General features: G+C 34.2%; 2 protein-coding genes across 8 annotated transcripts in view; one reads left to right on the top strand and one right to left on the bottom strand.

The window, feature by feature from the left end:
- Positions 1 to 171: 171 nt before the first annotated feature.
- Positions 172 to 9,897, top strand: si:dkey-75a21.2 (uncharacterized). 7 transcript variants are annotated; one of them, XM_026270645.1, is made up of 9 exons: positions 172 to 312; positions 1,105 to 1,317; positions 1,630 to 1,748; positions 1,906 to 2,175; positions 5,899 to 5,942; positions 8,133 to 8,204; positions 8,316 to 8,378; positions 8,580 to 8,612; positions 8,708 to 9,897. In XM_026270645.1, exons 1-9 carry the CDS (start codon positions 244 to 246, stop codon positions 9,088 to 9,090), a joined length of 1,266 nt encoding a protein of 421 aa, XP_026126430.1. In that variant the 5' UTR covers positions 172 to 243; the 3' UTR covers positions 9,091 to 9,897. The 7 variants fall into 7 exon arrangements, with proteins under 7 accessions (XP_026126430.1, XP_026126429.1, XP_026126428.1 ...); XM_026270644.1 differs by having other exon boundaries at positions 8,313 to 8,378; positions 8,583 to 8,612; XM_026270643.1 differs by having other exon boundaries at positions 8,313 to 8,378.
- Positions 9,898 to 11,225: 1,328 nt separating this feature from the next.
- Positions 11,226 to 19,319, bottom strand: part of LOC113107849 (glutamine--tRNA ligase-like) — a 30,804-nt gene continuing 22,710 nt past the window's right edge. Inside the window, exons 12-24 of the mRNA XM_026270633.1 lie at positions 19,156 to 19,255; positions 18,583 to 18,661; positions 17,279 to 17,518; positions 17,106 to 17,198; positions 14,798 to 14,935; positions 14,622 to 14,709; positions 13,894 to 14,040; positions 13,219 to 13,320; positions 13,025 to 13,117; positions 12,311 to 12,438; positions 12,161 to 12,227; positions 11,802 to 11,927; positions 11,226 to 11,706 (exon numbers count right to left, since the gene is read on the bottom strand). Of these exons, the coding sequence (XP_026126418.1) occupies positions 11,656 to 11,706; positions 11,802 to 11,927; positions 12,161 to 12,227; positions 12,311 to 12,438; positions 13,025 to 13,117; positions 13,219 to 13,320; positions 13,894 to 14,040; positions 14,622 to 14,709; positions 14,798 to 14,935; positions 17,106 to 17,198; positions 17,279 to 17,518; positions 18,583 to 18,661; positions 19,156 to 19,255 (1,452 nt within the window). The 3' untranslated portion in view covers positions 11,226 to 11,655. The remainder of the gene's footprint in view (positions 11,707 to 11,801; positions 11,928 to 12,160; positions 12,228 to 12,310; positions 12,439 to 13,024; positions 13,118 to 13,218; positions 13,321 to 13,893; positions 14,041 to 14,621; positions 14,710 to 14,797; positions 14,936 to 17,105; positions 17,199 to 17,278; positions 17,519 to 18,582; positions 18,662 to 19,155; positions 19,256 to 19,319) is intronic.

Genomic DNA, 19,319 nt, shown 5'->3' with positions numbered 1-19,319 from the left:
AAAACAAACAAATAAACCAAACACATAAATAATCTGTAATTGTATCAATAGTTTTTGTATGAAAGAAAATGTGCATGTCTGTAATTTAATGTTACCCATGCTTTGGCAAAGTAAAGCCAGGAAGAGAACGCTTTGTGGACTCCAAATAAGTCCTTGAATTCTCGCGAGAGTTTTGCGTAGGACGGTTACCTTTTAGACCTGATTCGAGAACTTTAGCTCTCCGGCAGTGCTGAGCTGCTCAAAATGACACTATTAAAATGTCAGCATTGTATTGGAGAGGATAAAGCATCAGAAGATACAGATCATGTGGAGGTTTGTTATAATTTATATTAATAGCAGATGGTGTTTTCACTATTAAAGAGCGACCTGAGTTTGTGTGAGCTAGTTGGCTAATGTTAGCACAGCTGACATGATTCATGTATAATATTTACCCCTTGTGTTTATAAATTAACGTTACATTAACTTTGTACGGCTCGGTAACCTATTAAAGTATGTTAATGCTTTAATTAACGTCTTGCTAACCCGTATAAATCTATATCATAGTTATAACATAGTTATACCATTGTATGTATAATAACCGTAAGTTAGATATTACCTTTGGCTCCATGTGGTTCCTCAGTTTAATTGTATTTTCTATAAAATTGGTTAATAAACAAACGCAAGTTGTCTATACACATGCAGAACCAGTCACCACTGCTGCCAGTCAAAATGAGATCCATTATATAGTGCTATAATTCTTGCTGCAAAACATGCAATAGTTACTAAAGCTAGCCTGACTAGACTTTTTTGTTTGTTTGTTTCAGGAGGAAAAATATTTGCCCTTTATTTGAAATATTTAAAAGTATAATGGTATACTTGGTAGCATTTGTTGTACTGCATTTAAAATTATACTGCAATATCTAAAAACACATTGTTTACAGTAATGAAAATTTAATGCAAATCATCATTATGAACAATTATTATTATTAAAAAAAAATGAAAATTGAAAGTGACAGAGCAAAAAAATAATAATTAGAATTTAGGGTGAAATGTGACTTGGACATATTCTTGTGATATTGTGTGTGTGTGTGTGTGTGTTTTATTGACTGATTTCTTTTATTGTAGAAAATCTTGCCACCCGGCTACAGTCATCTTCTTTGTCATCATGAACTGCTGGAAATGTCAGGGGATGTTGAAAACTTCAGAGCGGCTCTTAAGTTGCAGATGACTTCAGAGGAGCAAGTCCAGAAGTGGCTGGAGGACTTCCAGAAATCCTCAGCTTTAACATGGAGGAAATCTAGGACATACCCTGACTCTGGACGCTACAACAAATACAGAGTATTTATGTACACTTTAATTGAATTATGTACACTTTAAAGGCAACATGATATCAAAACAGAGCCTGATTACCTTTCACAACAGACATCCCTGTTCTTATTGTGTGTAATTAATAAGTGTAGTCACATTCTCTAAAATTACTTACAAGGTGACCTTGCCTAAGAAGTGTGTTTGTTAATGTAAAGCTTTAGTGAAAGTTATTGTAATAAAGAAATTAAATGAAGATGAACAATAATGTAATAATAATAGCAGGATGATAAAAAAATAAAATAATGTTCAGTATAAATTTAAGAGTTTGTGTATATTCCACAGGTGGATCTGAGATGCCAGCACAAAACATACAGTACATCATCCAAGACAAGCAAAAATACCAACTGCCCTGCCACCATGTTTCTGATTCTCAAGAGATTTATGTGTGAAAGAAAGTCCAGGTGAGACCAGAAACACAATACAGTTCAACAGAAATTTGAACACCCAAACATTTTTTTTATTTACAATAAATTTAATTAACAGAAAATCGTGCAATCTATTTTTAAACTCACCTTTTTCACTGCATTACAACATAATACTTAATCTGTCCTTCCACAGATCAGGAGATCCTCACATTGAAGAGGGCTATTTCCTTCATGTGAACTTGAGAAATGAACATAATCATAGACTGAACACAGCTGAGGTCATGAGGTGGAGAGATGTGTCGAATGACACCATTGAAAAGCTACAGCAGCTCTACAAAAGCGGTCACTCTCCTTCATCTGCACTCAAGACTATTAAATACAACCTGCAGGAAGAGGAAGGTGATAACTACACTTATGCTATTGCGGATCGATCCATTTGCCCAGACCTTCCGTTCTGCTACAGGTCAGCCATTCGGTAAAATAGTAAAATCTGTATTTAAAATGTGTAATGTTAATGTAGTGAAGCTGTTTATGAGTCAATAACAAAACAAATAATTTTCATATTTTTTAAAATCTAGTTTCAAGTTCTTAGGACTCTTTGTAATTGTGGAAAAAGTTTCACATTTTTCTAATGATTTAAAACAATTTAAGAGGTAAACGATCAAGTAACAAAATATTTTATATATTTACATTTACGTTTCGTCATTTAGCAGACGCTTTTATCCAAAGCGACTTACAATGATGACAATGGAAGGAACCCAAATCAACAAAAGAGCAATAATATGCAAGTACTATGACAAGTCTCAGTGAGCTAAACGCAGTACATATACCAAGGTTTCTTTTTTTATTATAATAAATAAAAAGAAAAATAGATATAGGAAAAAGAATAGAACAAGCTAGTGTTAAAGGCCTTTTTAGATTTTCTCATAATAATATAAATAATAGTTTAATATATTAAATCCTAAATGTTGTGATGTCTCTTAAGAAGTTCATCATTTGACAAACTGAATTAAGCCTAAAGGGATAGTTCAGACAAAAATTAAAATTGTGTTATCATTTACTCACCCTCATCTCTTTCTAAACCTGTATGAGGTGCTTTCTTATGTTGAACATAAAATAAGATAGTTTGAAGATTGCTGGTAATCAAACAGTTGGTGTTTGCCTTCTATGGAAGTCAATGGCAACCACAAACTGTTTGATTACCACTAGGGCTGCACGATATTGGGAAAAAATGACATTGCGATATTTTATTTTTCTGCGTTATATATTGCGATATGAAATCTAATCTAATTTTTTCTTACAAACAAAAATGGGGTGAGCACACTTACATTCTCATTTTAAATGATTTAAAACATCGACACCATCGTGTCAATTGATTAATATGCGCGAGGGAGAGAGAGCAAGACAGTGCTCATGTTGTTTGAAGACGGTGAGCGTGCGGTCTCTCTCTCTCTCCCTCTGTCTCTCTCTCACGCGCCCTCTCTCTCGCGTTCTCTCTCTCTCTGCCCTCTTAAACTGACAGGACTTAAAAATACATGCAAATGATAAACTTTCACTCTATGATGGTTAAGCTGTGCAATTAATCCGCAAATCAAATTCGTCAAGAGCCGGGGAGCAGCTGGCCCGTACAGTTAATGAATAACGGATCAACTACGACAGCCTACATCGCACATCCTGCGATGTGACTATCGTGGATTGGTACTAGGGATGTCAAATTTCGATTATTTCCATGATCGATCGTCGTTTAAATTAACGATCAATTAATCGATTAATCGTTAACCATAATACTGCAAAATGCGTCTATTGCAGGCACGCAGTCAGCGGTAGCCTATGACAGGATGTGCAAAAGCCACACACACACACAAAACGCTTTCTCACTTGAATTAAAGAGGTTTTAATCTGAATAAAATGCTAGTAGCAGGATTATAAAATGAATAGATGCGATTATGATCATTTGATAAAATGAAGAGAGCGCGCCATACTTTTGAGGTCATTTTACTTTGTTGACAGTTTCCAATCCCGCACGGAGAACGCTGAACGCGCCTCTTTAAATGGTTTTGTGGTGCTCGTTGTTGTATTTTAAAGCACAATTGCAATGTTTTCAACTGACATTATTGTATAAAATTATCCGAAATGTGGAGCGCGTGTGACTGCACTGCACATTAAGTGAACTACATCGGCGCTGCTGCACCAAAACACACTGTTGCTCACATTAATTTGATCCTGCTGGATTCTGTCCTAGAAAATGTCAGATTTTTAAAAATTAGATCGTGACAGTGCATGCGTGCAGACGAGGATGAGCGAGCGCGGCTTTGGCTAGATTTATTTGGAGGTTATTGCTCATGTCTCATTCGGCACAAATCGAAATGTTTCCATATTCGCAATGTATTTGAATGTTAAACTATTATTTATAATGTAAACTAGGCTTGTACTTAACACGCATTCGCATACAGACGGAAAAGATGATCCTCTTCATATGAGCAAAAACGTCCTTGGCATAACAGCAGAGTGGACCGGTATACTACGGTCTATTTAAACTGACCAGTGTAACCTTTTAATGTTTAGTTGACATTTTATTTTGATAATGAACAGACTGCGATGTAAGTTTGAATCGCTAGAATATACGTGTGCAGCAGGCTCCGGGGCGATCGAAACAGCTGAGACATTAAAAAAAATATATATTTTCCGCAAAAGTGTTTACTTTCATTTGTGCACACTCACAATAAAAACAGAAGATTTGTGCTCTTTTAAAATAAAGCAAACAAACAGAATGCGTTGTCATCCTTTTTTTTTTTTTTTTTTTTTGTGAACTTATGGAGCGCCCACACTTCTGTTTTAAATCCGTTAATCTTAATTAGCCTATTTAAGTCGGATATATTTCGCATAGCCTATTTAAAAAAAAAAAAAACATGAAAACAATTTGTTATTTTTATGTTGGGCCTATTACTTAGTAGGCTATAAATTTTCCTTAAAGCATCCCATTTTGTCCCAGGGCTTAGAACCTGTGCCCTAGTCAGGTCCATGCAGAAACTTGTGAACGATGCTCGGCGTCACCGTTTAGTGACAGCAGTGAATGCTCCAGGAATGTGTCGGTCACAGCGCCTATTAATCGCTGTTTTGAATCCAGCAATTATTTATTTAGGAATGATAAGATCTGATTATGACAAGTGTGGTATAAAAGCTTTGTTTATTAGAGGAATAATAGGTTAACTGGAAAATGTTAGATCGCGACCATGCTTTTGGACCCCATAGTCTTCATTTACGCGGCTTTGTTCTGGTTTGCCGGTTGGTCACGAATTTCCACAAATTCAGTATATTTAGGCATCGTTTCTTTTCCTAAATCTTCATAGTCTAACCCTCTAATTTCCCAGGTTTATTTTATTATCTTTCGCTTTTAATAACTGTTTTCGCATCTCTTACTGTGGTAAACATGGGAAGGGAAATTAAAGATTTCATGAATTAAGAATTCGTTCGATTTATTAATTTGTTCCCTTATTTTACTTAAATCATGGGTTATTTAGGGAACAAAATTAATGAAACATGGACAATTGCCACATTAATAATTCGTAGGAATGAATTAACAAGTTGTAGGAATGAATAGACTACCTGTCCTGTCACTGTGTCCCGCAGCCCTGCAAGGCGCACGATATAAAACAGTTATCTGATGAAATGATTAGTAACTACATTTCTATTGCATTTAATGTTGAAGAACTTTTATGTTGTTTCTATTTTAATGTACTTTAAAGTTTAAATCACATTAAAAGCTTAATTTGTACATTGTGAATGAATGATGATGCTTTTATATATCGTCACCGTCACTCACAGCCGCTCGCACGTGTTGAGTGCGCATGAGCCGCACGATCGGTTAACCGACCATCGATAGCCTTAATCGATTGCATCTCTTATCGACAATTAATCGATCATCGATTAATCGTTGACATCCCTAATTGGTACATCGTGATATCGATGCTTAAATGACACATCGTGCAGCCCTAATTACCAGCCATCTTCAGACTATCTTCTTTTACACTCTCTTTCAGATTTGGATGATCATGAGGGTGAGTAAATGATGACAGAATTTTCATTTTGGGTTAAAACTATCCCTTTAAGAAGACCAAAAATTCAAAATTTTTATGAATATTATATATGAATATTGAATCTTGATTTGTATTTTATTTCTCTACAGATTATACCACAAGCTTTTTCAGAAAACATGTGTTGAACCGGCAGGTGAGACAATTTTGGCAAACATGGAAGCACACACACACGCACACACACACACACATATAAATATATATATATATATATATATATATAAATATATTAGGGCCGGGACTTTAATGCGTTAATTGAGATTAATTAATTACACAAAAAATAACGCGTTAACTAAGATTAATTAATTACAGAAAAAAAAATTCCCGCATTTTTAATAACATATTTTTGCACCGCGGAACGTTTCTCACTGGATGAGTTTCGGCGGACCGATTATACTGGAGTACCAACTAGCGTTCGCATATCACTGCAGCACATCGAGCCTCAAGTATCACCTCAACGCAAAACATATAGCAGCTAGCGTGGACTTTGCACTTTATGTTGAACTATTTATTATTTAGTTGGTGCAACAGTTTATGTTGAACTCTTTATTGTTTTGGCCAAGGTTATTGAGAGTTGGAAAATTGCACTTGTCTGCTAGACTTGGTTGAACAAAAATAAACAATATTTTGTTGCTTAGTATTCAATGGTATACTATAAATCCATGTGAAAAAAAAAAATATTTCTCACTGTTCTTAGGTCAAATATTTATCTGCGATTAAAATGCGATTAATTTCGATTAATTAATTACAAAGCCTCTAATTAATAAGATTAATTTTTTTAATCGAGTCCCGGCCCTAATATATATATATATATATATATATATATATATATATATATATATATATATATATACAAACCCGAAAAAAAATTGGGAAACTAAAGATTGTGAATAAAAACAGAATGCAGATATGGAAGTTTCAAATTTCAATATTTTATTCAGAATACAACACAGATGACACATCAAATGTTTAAACTGAGAAAATTTATAATTTTAAGGGGAAAATACCTTGATTTTAAATTTCATGGCATCAACGCATCTCAAAAAAGTTGGGACAAGGCCATTTTTACCACTGTGTGGCATTCCCTTTTCTTTTTAGAACAGTCTGGGGACTGAGGAGACAAGTTGCTCAAGTTTAGGAATAGGAATGTTGTCCCATTCATGTTATATGTTATCTATATTATATTGTGAATAAAATAAAAGTTTATGATATTTGTGAATTATTCCATTATTTTTTTACTCACAAAAACAAATATAGTGAATGTATCAGTGTAGACTGAGCTATAGGTTACAGGCTATGTGAAGGGATACATTCTAACTTATACTATATATTAAATTCTTCATAAAACATCTGTTTTTAAGGTAGAGGTTAAAAAGTTAATATAAATAAAAACCAAAGCACATAGTAAATGTTAAATGGAAGACCTTTTATTTACTCCCATTACAATGGTTCCTTTGCAGTTACTGACTGCTCAATGACTTGTGCCATGTGTAGAATTTTAGACCTACTTATAACATCACATTTGTCTAACAACAGATGTTTTAACAAAATATATAATACATTTTACTCAGAAATACCTGTGCCATCATAGCTGGCTATCAGGACGAGCCTTTATCCATCCATTCTACAAACTGTTAATCCTCTCTGCATCCTTTATGTAAAATGGAAATTTTTATACCAATTATATCATTGACTTGATTGCAAATAAATGCACAGACACTATTTAAACTGAACAGAGATGACATCACTGAATTCAATGATGAATTACCTTTAACTGTCAATTTGCATTATTGACACACTGTTTTCCTAATGAATGTTGTTCAGATGCTTTGACGCATTATATTTTGTTTAAAGCGCTATATAAATAAAGGTGACTTGACCTGACTTATAGATGAGAATATGTTGGTTATGAATGAAATGTGAATGAATTGTAAGGGTAAGGCACTTTAAACTATATGCTAATTAAGTGTTATTAAAGTCTTAAAATAAAGCAAGTCTAATGTTTAGGACAGTTTGGATTTTGTACTTGCTTGCAACACCTTAAGTTTTTGAAAAGACTATTTATGCTATTTTTTTTTTTTACAAAGTTTTACAATGTCAAAATAATGCCCAGCCCACCTTTTTACGTTATTGTAACTCTCAGTTACACAAAGAATATCAGTGTATAAATAGGATGTATACTTAAAATGTACAAATTGTTACATATATATTCAAAATGTTTGCCTTTTTTATCTAAATTAAATCATTAATTTGAATGCAAATGCAGAAAACTGTTGTTTAATTTCATTTTTTTTTTCTCTTGTGTAATATATGGGTGTCTGTTCAGAGAAGGACATTTCAGATGAGCTTTTTAAACCCTTAGAGTTGGAACAGTCATGGGAGACAGCAGCAATAACAGGTGAATAGGAGCATAATTCACACACCTGCTGAAATGAATTAAGACCACATCAATAATTGTTTATAAAGAGATACTGATTTCACAACTTTGTCCTTTGTCTAAAACAAGCAGATGGACACACCACGTGCATTGAAGATGGAGTTTCTGTTGATGCTGTACCAATCATCACCACAGGTGAAGCGACTCATATTTGGTCACTTTTCAATATAAAACAGACCAGTCAAAATGTTATTACTCTGGTCTTGTGACTCTGTATATGAGTTGTGTCTCAGTGTTTTCTGAGATCAAGATTTAATATTGATTAATACATTTGGTTATGTGATTATTACATTGGCTATTATAGTAAGTATACAAACAGTCTTTTATGTTTCAAAGCAGAGGATTTCACAGAAGACGAGCCAGGAACAAGTATGTTATTTTCAAGCATCTTACATTAATCTCACATTAATCAGACTAATACTGTTAAAAGTCAACTGTCATTATCATTGTATCTGTTTGCATAGGTGCAGCTGAAGAGGTTGTTGGTTCTTTAGATGGACAGCTTGAGGAGATCTTTGGGATGCTGAAAAAGAAGCTGAACGAGGATGCAAGTTTTACCCCGCCTATAAGAGCTTTTGTGTCCAGTTTCTTTCAGATAAAGACTGATAGTGCTCTTCAGGCATCACTCTTTTCCTTTGGTGAGACCACTCCGATAATCAATCAGATCAATGTACTACCAGCTACAGTTCCACGGAGGAGAGGGGCTTTGGCTGGACGAAGAGCTGTTGGCAGTCCCCCGAAGAACTCAAGAAGAGAGCACCCATACTGCAACAGCAGATCCAACAACACTCCCCAAACTCTCACTTTCTGTTTGCAAGACAATAACACCCTTGAGAAAACCGAATAACTGTAGAGGTCTAAAAACTGTGTAGAGACTATTAAATCAATAAGAATGAGAAGCTTGGTATGAACATCATGAAACCTGACCATTACAAGAATAAATCAGTGTTTACCCCATTTACTTTTAATGTTTAATGTGTACTTGATGTGCCAGATTCAACAGTGCATGTTATAAGAGAAAGCATTTGTGGTTGTAATTTTGATCTTAATGTAATGTTACAGGCTCCATACAGGAATGGATCACCCATAAATCAAAAATCAAGTATCACCCTGTGTTTTCCCCCCTCATTGAAAGTTCTGTTTCAGTTTGTGTTGTCACATTATGTATAATAACTGCACCTATGCTTGGCCAACATATATTTCAAGGTGTCCAGAGTAACTGTTACCTTTGATTTTAACAAACTTAGAAAAAGAGAAAATGTGCTTCTTAGATCTTCATCTCCATCCACCCATGTAATGTGATTTACTGTCATATATTTCCAAAGTTTATTTATATTGAATACTGCTTCAGTTCAGTTGTTTTATTTAACCAGATTAATTATCAGGGCTCGCTGTGGTGGCCATTTTAATGTGGTTTAAATTCTATGAAATATTGTTTTGACAAAATTCCACTTGCCATCACAAAAAGTCAGGGATTTTGAGTACCATGAAAAGGATGGTTTAAATAAAAAGTGTAGTTGTGTTTACTAAACAATGTATGAATAGCCTGCGCTATTTTCATTGAAAAACACAATAAAATCCTGTTTAAAGTGTAGTTTTAGGATTACTACTGGCTTTTGTAAAGTACATTTAACAATAAACCTATTCAATCATGATTAGTACCTATATAGCTGTGACTAAAATCATTTAGTTCTGCAATCTCTTTAAATGCAGTTAAAACAAATATACAGGTGCTTCTCAGTAAATTAGAATGTCATGGAAAAGTTAATTTCAGTAATACAATGTAATTTGTGAAACTCATATTAAATAAATTCAGTGCACTCAGACTAACTTAATCGAAGTCTTTGGTTCTTTTAATTGTGATGATTTTGGCTCACATTTAACAAAAAACAATGTTAATTAGCAAGCTAATCAACTCAAAACACCTACAAAGGATTCCTGGGCCTTCAAAATGGTCTCTGACAATCATTGACACCCTTCACAAGGAGTGTAAGTCACAAAAATCAATTACCAATAAGCTGGCTGTTCACAGAGTGCTGTATCCAAGCATGTTAACAGAAGATTGAGTGTAACGAAAAAGTGTGGAAGAAAAGGACAACCACAGCTGAGAGCACAACCAACCGAGAGAACTGCAGCCTTGTGAGGATTGTCAAGCAAACTGGAATCAAGAATTTTAGAGAACTTCACAAGGAATGCACTGAAGCTGAGGTCAAGGCATCAAGAGCCACCACAGAATTTGGCTACAGTTGGCGTATTCCTCTTGTTAAGCCACTATGAGGCATCTTACCTGGGCTAAGGAGAAGAACTAGACTGTTGCCCAGTGGTCCAAAGTCCTCTTTTCAGATGAGAGCAAATTTTGTATTTCATTTGGAAACCAAGTTCCTAGAGTCAGGAGAAAGGGTGGAAGCTCATAGCCCAAGTTGCTTGAAGTCTATTTATAAGTTTACACAGTCTGATGATTTGGGGTGCAATGTCATCTGCTGGTGTTGGTCCATTGTGTTTTTTGAAAAACAAAGTCACTGCACCCGTTTACCATGAAATCTTGGTAATGATTTCTCTTATCTTCATGCTTCCTTCTGCTGATCAGCTTTTTGAAGATGCTGATTTCATTGTCCAGCAGGATTTGGCACCTGCCCACACTGCCAAAAATTTGGTTAAATGACCATGGTGTTGGTGTGCTAGACTGGCCAGCAAACTCACCAGACCTGAACCCCATAGAGAATCTATGGGGTATTGTCAAGAGGAAAATGAGAAATGAGACCAAAAAAGGCAGATGAGCTGAAGGCCACTGTCAAAGAAGCCTGGGCTTCCATATCAAAGCCTTAAACTACTTCAGTTTGTTTGAATTTAATTTAATACATGAGTTTCACAATTTGAGTTAAATTACTGAAATAAATTAACTTTTTCTCAACATTCTAATTTATTAAGAAGCACCTCTATATATGTAATTTTTTCCCCAAAAAATTCAGTAAAAGCAGGATGCCATATATAGGGAACCTTTAATGTGTTATGAATTAGGACACCATAACCCTAATCTGGTATTCTTTTTTTAGAATAATTATGATTCTCAGATAGATTTTTTTATAGATTTGCTTGTTGTCCACAAGAATGCCAGCAATGCCATTTATAATGTGAAGGATATTTCAAATAGAACTACATTTCAGATGTTAGAATCTGTTCCAACAAGCCATCAAGCCAGTCAAAATCTTTAATCTGTTAATTTCATAGATGTTAAACCCCAACAGATTGAAAAGGTTATACAAAACAGCCCAGCACTTGTACAGTTAGAAAAGGCTTTACATAATATGGATAGAATATGTTGAATTCCCTGGTTTAATTGATTTTACTAAAAGCTGTGTTGTGATAAAGGCTGTGCAGCTGAAAGTAGTACAGCTTCTGTCTTGCAGTCCAGTCATATCTTTCCTGGATCCTCCTTGAGCGTAACAGTTCTGTTAAACACCAACTGAGGAGAAAACAGTGACAGAGATGAAGTGTTGTCTCCTATACTGTATGTTAATCTCTTTAATTGTTAACATAATTGAGTGTTTCTGGACTTACCTTTTCAGATGTGCTATCAGGGTCCAGTGAGAAATAACCCACTCTCTCAAACTGAAACTTATCAAACACTTTGGCCTTGCCCACAGAACGATCTACTAAGGCACTTTCAATCACTGTTAATGAATTCTAAGTAAAAAAAGGAAAAAAAGAGATTAGTAAAACTATCAAATCTTCAAAAAGTTAAGAGCAATGTCTACATTATAAGATTCATTCTCTGCAGTTGCTTGCTTTAGTTTAATATAGCATAAAATCATTAGTTTGTGGAGGTTAGGGAATCACTACTACCACTACTCATATACTTGGGGTTAGAAGTTTCTCAAATGTTCAGATCAAACATTTTATATAATGTATTCCCTTACAGGGTTAATGTCACTCAGGAATCCAGCAGGAACTTCAGCTGGGTCCTCTGGGTTTTTATGGAGAAACCTACAGACAGATAGAATGAGGATGTGACATAAAATATGATTAAAAGTAAAATTCTTGGTCTGTCAGTACACAAGGAGACTTACAGTCTTTCATACAGGCGCACTTCACACCGCAGTGGATCGCTCACCCAGTGAATAAATGCTTTGGGCTTTTCTACAGAGTCTGAGCTGGCACACGTCACCTCTAGCTCACACACTTTACCACAGCCATCCTGACAAAAAGGAAGATATTAAATAATATTGTCATTTATTTTGCATTATTCAAAACTTACAGTAGTTCTGAGTTGATCCTTGATTTTGTCTGAACAAAAAGAGTGCTGATGTACAAACACTAAACATTTCACTGTTCGTGTCACTCCATTTGTCTGTATTTGCTCCCTTCAGTTTCCTTTAGTCTTGGCTTGGAGTTATTCAGGAATAAAACAATTAAATTAGGTTTATCAAATTTCACAATATATAATTTGCCAATTTCATCTTGAAAGGTAAACTTACTTCTCACTCATAATAGGTATGGTGGGCTCTAGCCTCTTATTATTTTTTGAAAGGTACATCAACTTGTGAAATTTAAGTTGGCAAAAAATTAAACAAATTACAATAACACTGAATAGAACAATGTCTGTTATATGCCTTCATCATCACACTCTAAACTCATGACTAATTTTGCCATCAAACCATGTAGGAACTGCAGTAAAAAAGCTTTGAATGTTAAAAACAATTTTACAAAAACCTGTTTAATGTTAACTAATCAAGTGAACCTAGCAGATCATGTGAACTACGAGAAAATTAGTAGTTTTTCACCTTGATGACGCGCTGCACAGAGATGATGAATCCTGCATGTCTCAAGCCTACAGGCTGATCTGGAGTCAGGCGCTTGTAGCCCTTCTCCATCACCTGCAGCAAATACACATAAAAAACAGGGTCAGCTCTATTTATATGGGATGCTAATTCAGTTCAAAACTTATCCATGTTAGATTTTTTTAAATCTTGAACACCTCTCTGAAGTCACTCTGCTCAATAAAGATGGTCTTTGAGAAGGGAACCACATGACTGCACTTGGCTTCATTGGCTGGGAAGTCTGGTACTCGAACCTCATTCTGAATAGGGGAGAAACAAAGCAGTGATCTACTGCAGTTATAAAAGTAAATTTATGCACCCATCTAAATTTCCTAAATTATATTTTACTTTAAAAGGTGATTTTCTCAATATTTTGATTTTTTTTGCACCCTCAGATTCCAGATTTTCAAATAGCTGTATCTCAGCCAAATATTGCGCTAACAAAACCATGCATTAAAGGAAAGCTTATTTATTCAGCTTTCAGGGGATGTATAAGTCTCAATTTTCGAAAAATTTTGTGGTCCAGGGTGAGAAATAGAAATAAATACTTTAAAATTGTTTCAGTGTTTGTCTTTTTGCAAGGGAAATTTTATGTGTAGTAACAGACCATTCTTTTAACGTAAGCTTTTAGCTATATATATATATATATATATATATATATATATATATATATATATATATATATATATATATATATATATATAGTAGCCACTTAATAAGCAGAATAATTCAGTTTCAGTCAGTCATTGCAGCTAAACTGCACGCTGATGATCACTGGCTAGCTGTATATTGTCACATGTAATGAACACTTATGAACTTCTGCATGTGTTCACCTGTGCATTGGTTGGCAGGTTGGTGATGGTGACTTTGAGGGGCTCGAGTATGGCCATGGCACGAGAAGCGGTGTCATTGAGCACCTCTCTAACACACGCCTCAAGCAGGTGTGGCTCCATGGTGGTCTGGGCAACCGTCACACCCACCTAAAAGAGAACAAGAGATGTTGACAGAGGGTAACAGTTTCTAGTAGTTGTTAATACATCAGTGATGGATAAAAGGGCTGGTATTCTTTAATTATAAGCATCAGTCATTTAGTTTTCCTGTTAGACAGTTTAGCATTGAAAGCAAGACCATTTAAACTTCCACAGTCAAGCAGAGATGCACACAACTTTTATTAATCAATATAACAATTTAATATTTTGCTGAAATTTGGCAAATAAGCAGCTATATCACTTGAAGTCTTTGAATGGCTATTAAACATTTAATTGCAAGGACCTTGCAAACTTCAACAAATTTAGCTATTAGATCAGTGGAACATATACCCCAAGCCACTTGAAAAAAAAAAAAAAAAGTAAAAAGTTTTGGTTTAAATAATTTATTTTAAAATCTATCAGTGATTAATTAATAGGTTATCAGCTGGATTTTCCCATTTTACTTTTGGTATCATCAGAAACAAATATTAGTGGACTAGTGATGATCGTTAGCTACCATTCAGTCTTTCAAATACTATATTCTAGTACTTGTGACGTAATACAATGCCACACCATTTTTCTAACTATCTTACCCGGGCACAGAAATTGTTAATAGCTTGTGGAGGGAACCCACGTCTCCTGAGAGCTGTGAGGGTAAAAAGTCGTGGATCATCCCAATCTCTGAAAAATACAATACAAGAGAACACCACATTACAATGATTTCCAGTTAACAATTAAATGACACACAAAAATGTTATGTATGTGTTACCTAACAACTCCAGTTTCCACCAGTTTAATGATCTTCCTCTTGGAAACAACAGTGTAAGTGAGATTGAGTCTGCCATATTCCCACTGCACCGGGCAGTACAAATCCAAAGCGTTACACAACCAGAAATATGAGGATCGTCTGAAAGAGAGACAAAAACAGGCATTTAGTATGTAAAGCAATGTTATATTATAAATAGGGCCGGGACTTTAACGCGTTAATTGAGATTAATTAATTACACAAAAAATAACGCGTTAACTAAGATTAATGAATTACAGGAAAAAAAAAATCCTGCATTTTTAATAACATATTTTTGCACCGCGGAACGTTTCTCACTGGATGAGTTTCATCGGACCGATTATACTGGAGCACCAACTAGCGTTCGCAAACTTCGCAGTTCGCATATCACCGCAGCACATTGAACCTCAAGGATCACCTCAACGCAAAACATATAGCAGCTAGCGTGGACTTTACACTTTATGTTGAACTATGTATTATTCTTTATTGAACTCTTTATTGTTTTGGCCAAGGTTATTGAGAGTTGGACTTAGTGTGTTATGGCCTCTGAAGCAACAGAGAGATGTTTTCTAATAGTCAGTGTTTCCAATGTTCTGAATGTAATTGACAGTATTGTGTTTTACTTAAAAAACACTTTACAGAAGGCTCCAGCACCTATAAGCTTCCTGAATTTCTGAAATGTAATATTTCTAAATTGTTTCTAAATATGCTATTGCTACACTTCATGGCAAAAATTGCACTGGTCTGCTAGACTTGGTTGAACAAAGATAAACAATATTTTGTTGCTTAAGCTTATGTATTCAGTCATTATTCAATGGTATACTATAAATCCATGTGAAAAAAAAATTACTTCTCACTGTTCTCAGGTCAAATATTTATATGCGATTAATTTCGATTAATTAATTACAAAGCCTCTAATTAATTAGATTAATTTTTTTAATCGAGTCCCGGCCCTAATTATAAATCCAACTTCATTTTCATAAAGAAATTAATTATTCAATATAGTGTACAAATATTAAAACACTGACTTACTGGGTGCTCTAAAGTTTTGCTGTTTAAAACATATTATTTTAGCTTTATTTAAAAAAGTTGTCCTTAACTGCAAATATATATGGATCACTGGAGCCCTGAATGCTGAGTAGACATTGCAGTATCTTCAGTATCATCATTCAGTAATCTGTATATCACTGCATAACAGTTTACATTTATAAGCACACTGTCTGCAGTACAAACAATGTATAAGCTCATGTGAATATCAAGGCCCATATTATATGACCTGAAATGAGTGTGTAAAAGGAGAGATTAAAAATGTTGTGGTTGAAAACCACAGTATTAAAATATAATATGTATTTAAGGTAATTTTGAAATCCATATGGAGAAACAAAATTTAAAACAATTATTCCAGAACAAAACCGGCTAAAAAATAAAAGTGAACCATCTCTGATACGTCGATAAACCAAGTTTTATTAATTGATGAATACTTTGATGAACCAATATAGATTCTTAAATTCCAAGATGGATCTTTTCAGGTGATGAGTGAATAAAATGTCACTAAATATAATTCATAGTGTACAGATAAAGTACCTTAGGTTTTTTTTTTTTTTTTTTTTAAATTACAAATAAAAGGCTGAAATGTGAGGTTTAAGTTTTTGGTCAAAACTTTTCTTGAACATGAAGTACATTTGAGTAGATAACATGCTATGCTCTGAGTCACCCAACCAACACCTTTTGTTCATTTAAAACTAACCTATCAGTATTAATGTTATTATTTTAAAGTTTATGCAAACACAAAGTGCATAGCACTGCTAATTGTATTTGTTGGTATGGTGAATGATTTTATTCTGTGTATCAAATCAATCCTTTTTTTTGGTGACTGAACATTTCCTTTTACCACACATTTAAACAAAACTGTAACGATTCTGTGAATCATTTGTCGATCATTTTGATCACTATAATTGAGTTTCTTATCGTTTCATCTCTACACATAATGATTATCTCAAGAAAGCCAATTAATGTTGTTAGTAATGTAATGTTGTTAACACTTGTTAGTCAATTAGAAAAAAAGCTAGAGAATTTTCCTAAATATAAGCTAAATATACTACATAGTCATTAGATTTTAATTAACCTGTTAGTGAAGTTTTATTTAATGCATGTTTGAATAAATTTATCATGAAAATATATTAAGGTCACAATTAAAATGTTTATTTTTCAACAACAAATTGAAGTAAACATAATTTAAATATAAAATATTTTATTATTATTATTATTATTATTATTATTAATGTTGACATACCTGGCCTGAAACTCTTTGGTGCACAGTGAGTGTGTGATGTTCTCGATGGAGTCACAAAGACAGTGTGTGTAATCATACGTTGGGTATATGCACCTGTGCACAGGACACAAGAAAGTATGGCATTACGACAATAAACAAAAATCACACCACATGAGCAAAATAAAGTGTCTTACCAAGTGTTTCCTGTCCTGTGATGTGGCGTGTATTTGATTCGGTATGCCACAGGGTCCATTTTTCCATCTTCCATCACCATCTTCATTCTGAGAGTGACTTCTCCCTCTGCAAACATGCCCTTTTTCATTCTGTCAAACAAAAGCAAAGATTCTTCCACAGGTCGCTCTCTCCAGGGGGAGGGAGGGATGTTGTGACCCTTGAGTTCCTCTCCACGCTGGTGGCACACATATGCATGACCCCTGACACACAAACAAAAATTGATCATTAGTCTATCATATAAACCACATTCAGATCCAGCACACATTAATGTCACCGCTATGGTAATTCCACTGCTGTAAAAACAATAAGGCAACACAGTATAACACCAAGTCAAATAAACTTTAATGATATCGATCTATCCAGTTAGAAAGCATAGTGATTGTGAATCAGTAGCCACACTTACATGGCCACTTTTTGTTTTAATCAAAAATATATATATATTTTTTTACACTGTTTACACTGTTACACTGTTGTTCAAATGTTTGGAGTCTCTAATAAAGATCAAGGCTATGTTTATTTGATCAAAAACAGAAAAAAATTGTGAAATATAAATATTATTGCAACTAATATTTTATAATACTAATATTTTTCCAATATACTTTAAATTACAATTTATTTCTGTGACGCACTACTACAATTTTAATCAGCCATTACTCCAGTCTAATATGCTGATTTATTATCAGTGTTAAAACTGATATTTTTTTATTTTTAAAACTGGGATACTTTTTTCTGTAAAATAAAAAATAAAAAAGCATTTATTCAAAATATAAATCTCTTAAAAAATTTGTAGGATCATATGACACTGAAGACTGGACTAATCATGCTGAAAATTCAGCTTTGCTTCACAGGAATAAATTCTATTTTAAAGTATATATAAAAAAGAAAACTTATTTTAAATTGCAATAATATATTTCACATAATTATTTTCTTTCTGTATTTTTGATTAAATAAATGCAGCCTTGATAAGCATAAGAAACATCTTTAAAAAAAACATTCAAAATCTTACTGATTGCAATCTTTTGAACGGCACTGTACATCATCACTGAATATAGTTATTAGTTTATGTGCATGTCCATACTTCAGATGGTATTTAATCTTCTGACATGCACACCGCACACAAATGCTGAATTTCCCACTGTTTTCACGTACTTTCACATTCTCCTTTATCTTATCTTTTAAAGTAAAAGTTTACCAAGTTCATTACTATGAAAGAAAGTCTAAAAAAAATCATGCAAAGCATATGGTGTCAGATTTGTAATCCCACCTGCGAATAAGATCAACAGCAAGATCATAGAGAAGCTGGAAGTGATCAGAGGCGTGTGTGACAGCGTATGGTTTGTACCCTAAGTGAGAGAGAAGAACAAACAAGCAAACATCAACATCAACAACATGTTTGAAGAAGGCTCTTTAATAGAAAAGTTCACATTTGAAACACTGTAATATCTTTCATCCAATACAAAGCCCTTTCATTTTATTTTTCCTTTTAAATCTTTTTCTAAATTGTTTAAATGCATAATGCATTGGAAGCACATACTGCTATAAAGGGTGGCACATCAGACACTTAAAGGATTAGTTCACTGTTGCTGCTGACAATCGCTGAGTGGCATTAAACAGCTTGAAAGATCAAAGAAAATTTTTTATATAACTCAGACTGGATTCGTTTGAAGCAGAAAGTGGTGATTACTCTATGGTGAGTAAAACACATCCCGATTTTTGGCTGAACTAACCCTTTAAGTGTCTGCTTTTCATGTTTGAGTGAACTACACATTGAATATCAGCTGTAAACTGCAATCAGGTTTAGTCTGACTGCTCAAGCAAGTCAGCTCTTAATACTCACCAAGCCACTCCACCATTTCTTTGATGGCAGTAAAGTACTTCTCCTCCTCTTTCTCGGGGTTTGTGTCATCATAACGCAGGAAACAGATGCCATTATTGGCCTTCAAACAGACACAATGTCAGAAAGGAATTTCTTGTTAGACATGGTTCATATGAGTCTGTGTT

The sequence above is a fragment of the Carassius auratus genome, chromosome 8, assembly GCF_003368295.1.
Source record: "Carassius auratus strain Wakin chromosome 8, ASM336829v1, whole genome shotgun sequence".
NCBI classification, from domain to species: Eukaryota; Metazoa; Chordata; class Actinopteri; order Cypriniformes; family Cyprinidae; genus Carassius; species Carassius auratus.
Note: the sequence above shows the minus strand (reverse complement) of the source record. Positions and strands in the feature narration are given on the sequence as shown.

Coding starts and splice junctions, on each gene's coding strand:
- si:dkey-75a21.2 (XM_026270638.1), top strand. CDS start 244: ATGACACTATTAAAATGTCAGCATTGTATTGGAGAGGATAAAGCATCA. Junction 1,749..1,905: donor ATGTGTGAAAGAAAGTCCAG/GTGAGACCAGAA, acceptor GTCCTTCCACAG/ATCAGGAGATCCTCACATTG. Junction 5,943..8,132: donor AACATGTGTTGAACCGGCAG/GTGAGACAATTT, acceptor GTGTCTGTTCAG/AGAAGGACATTTCAGATGAG.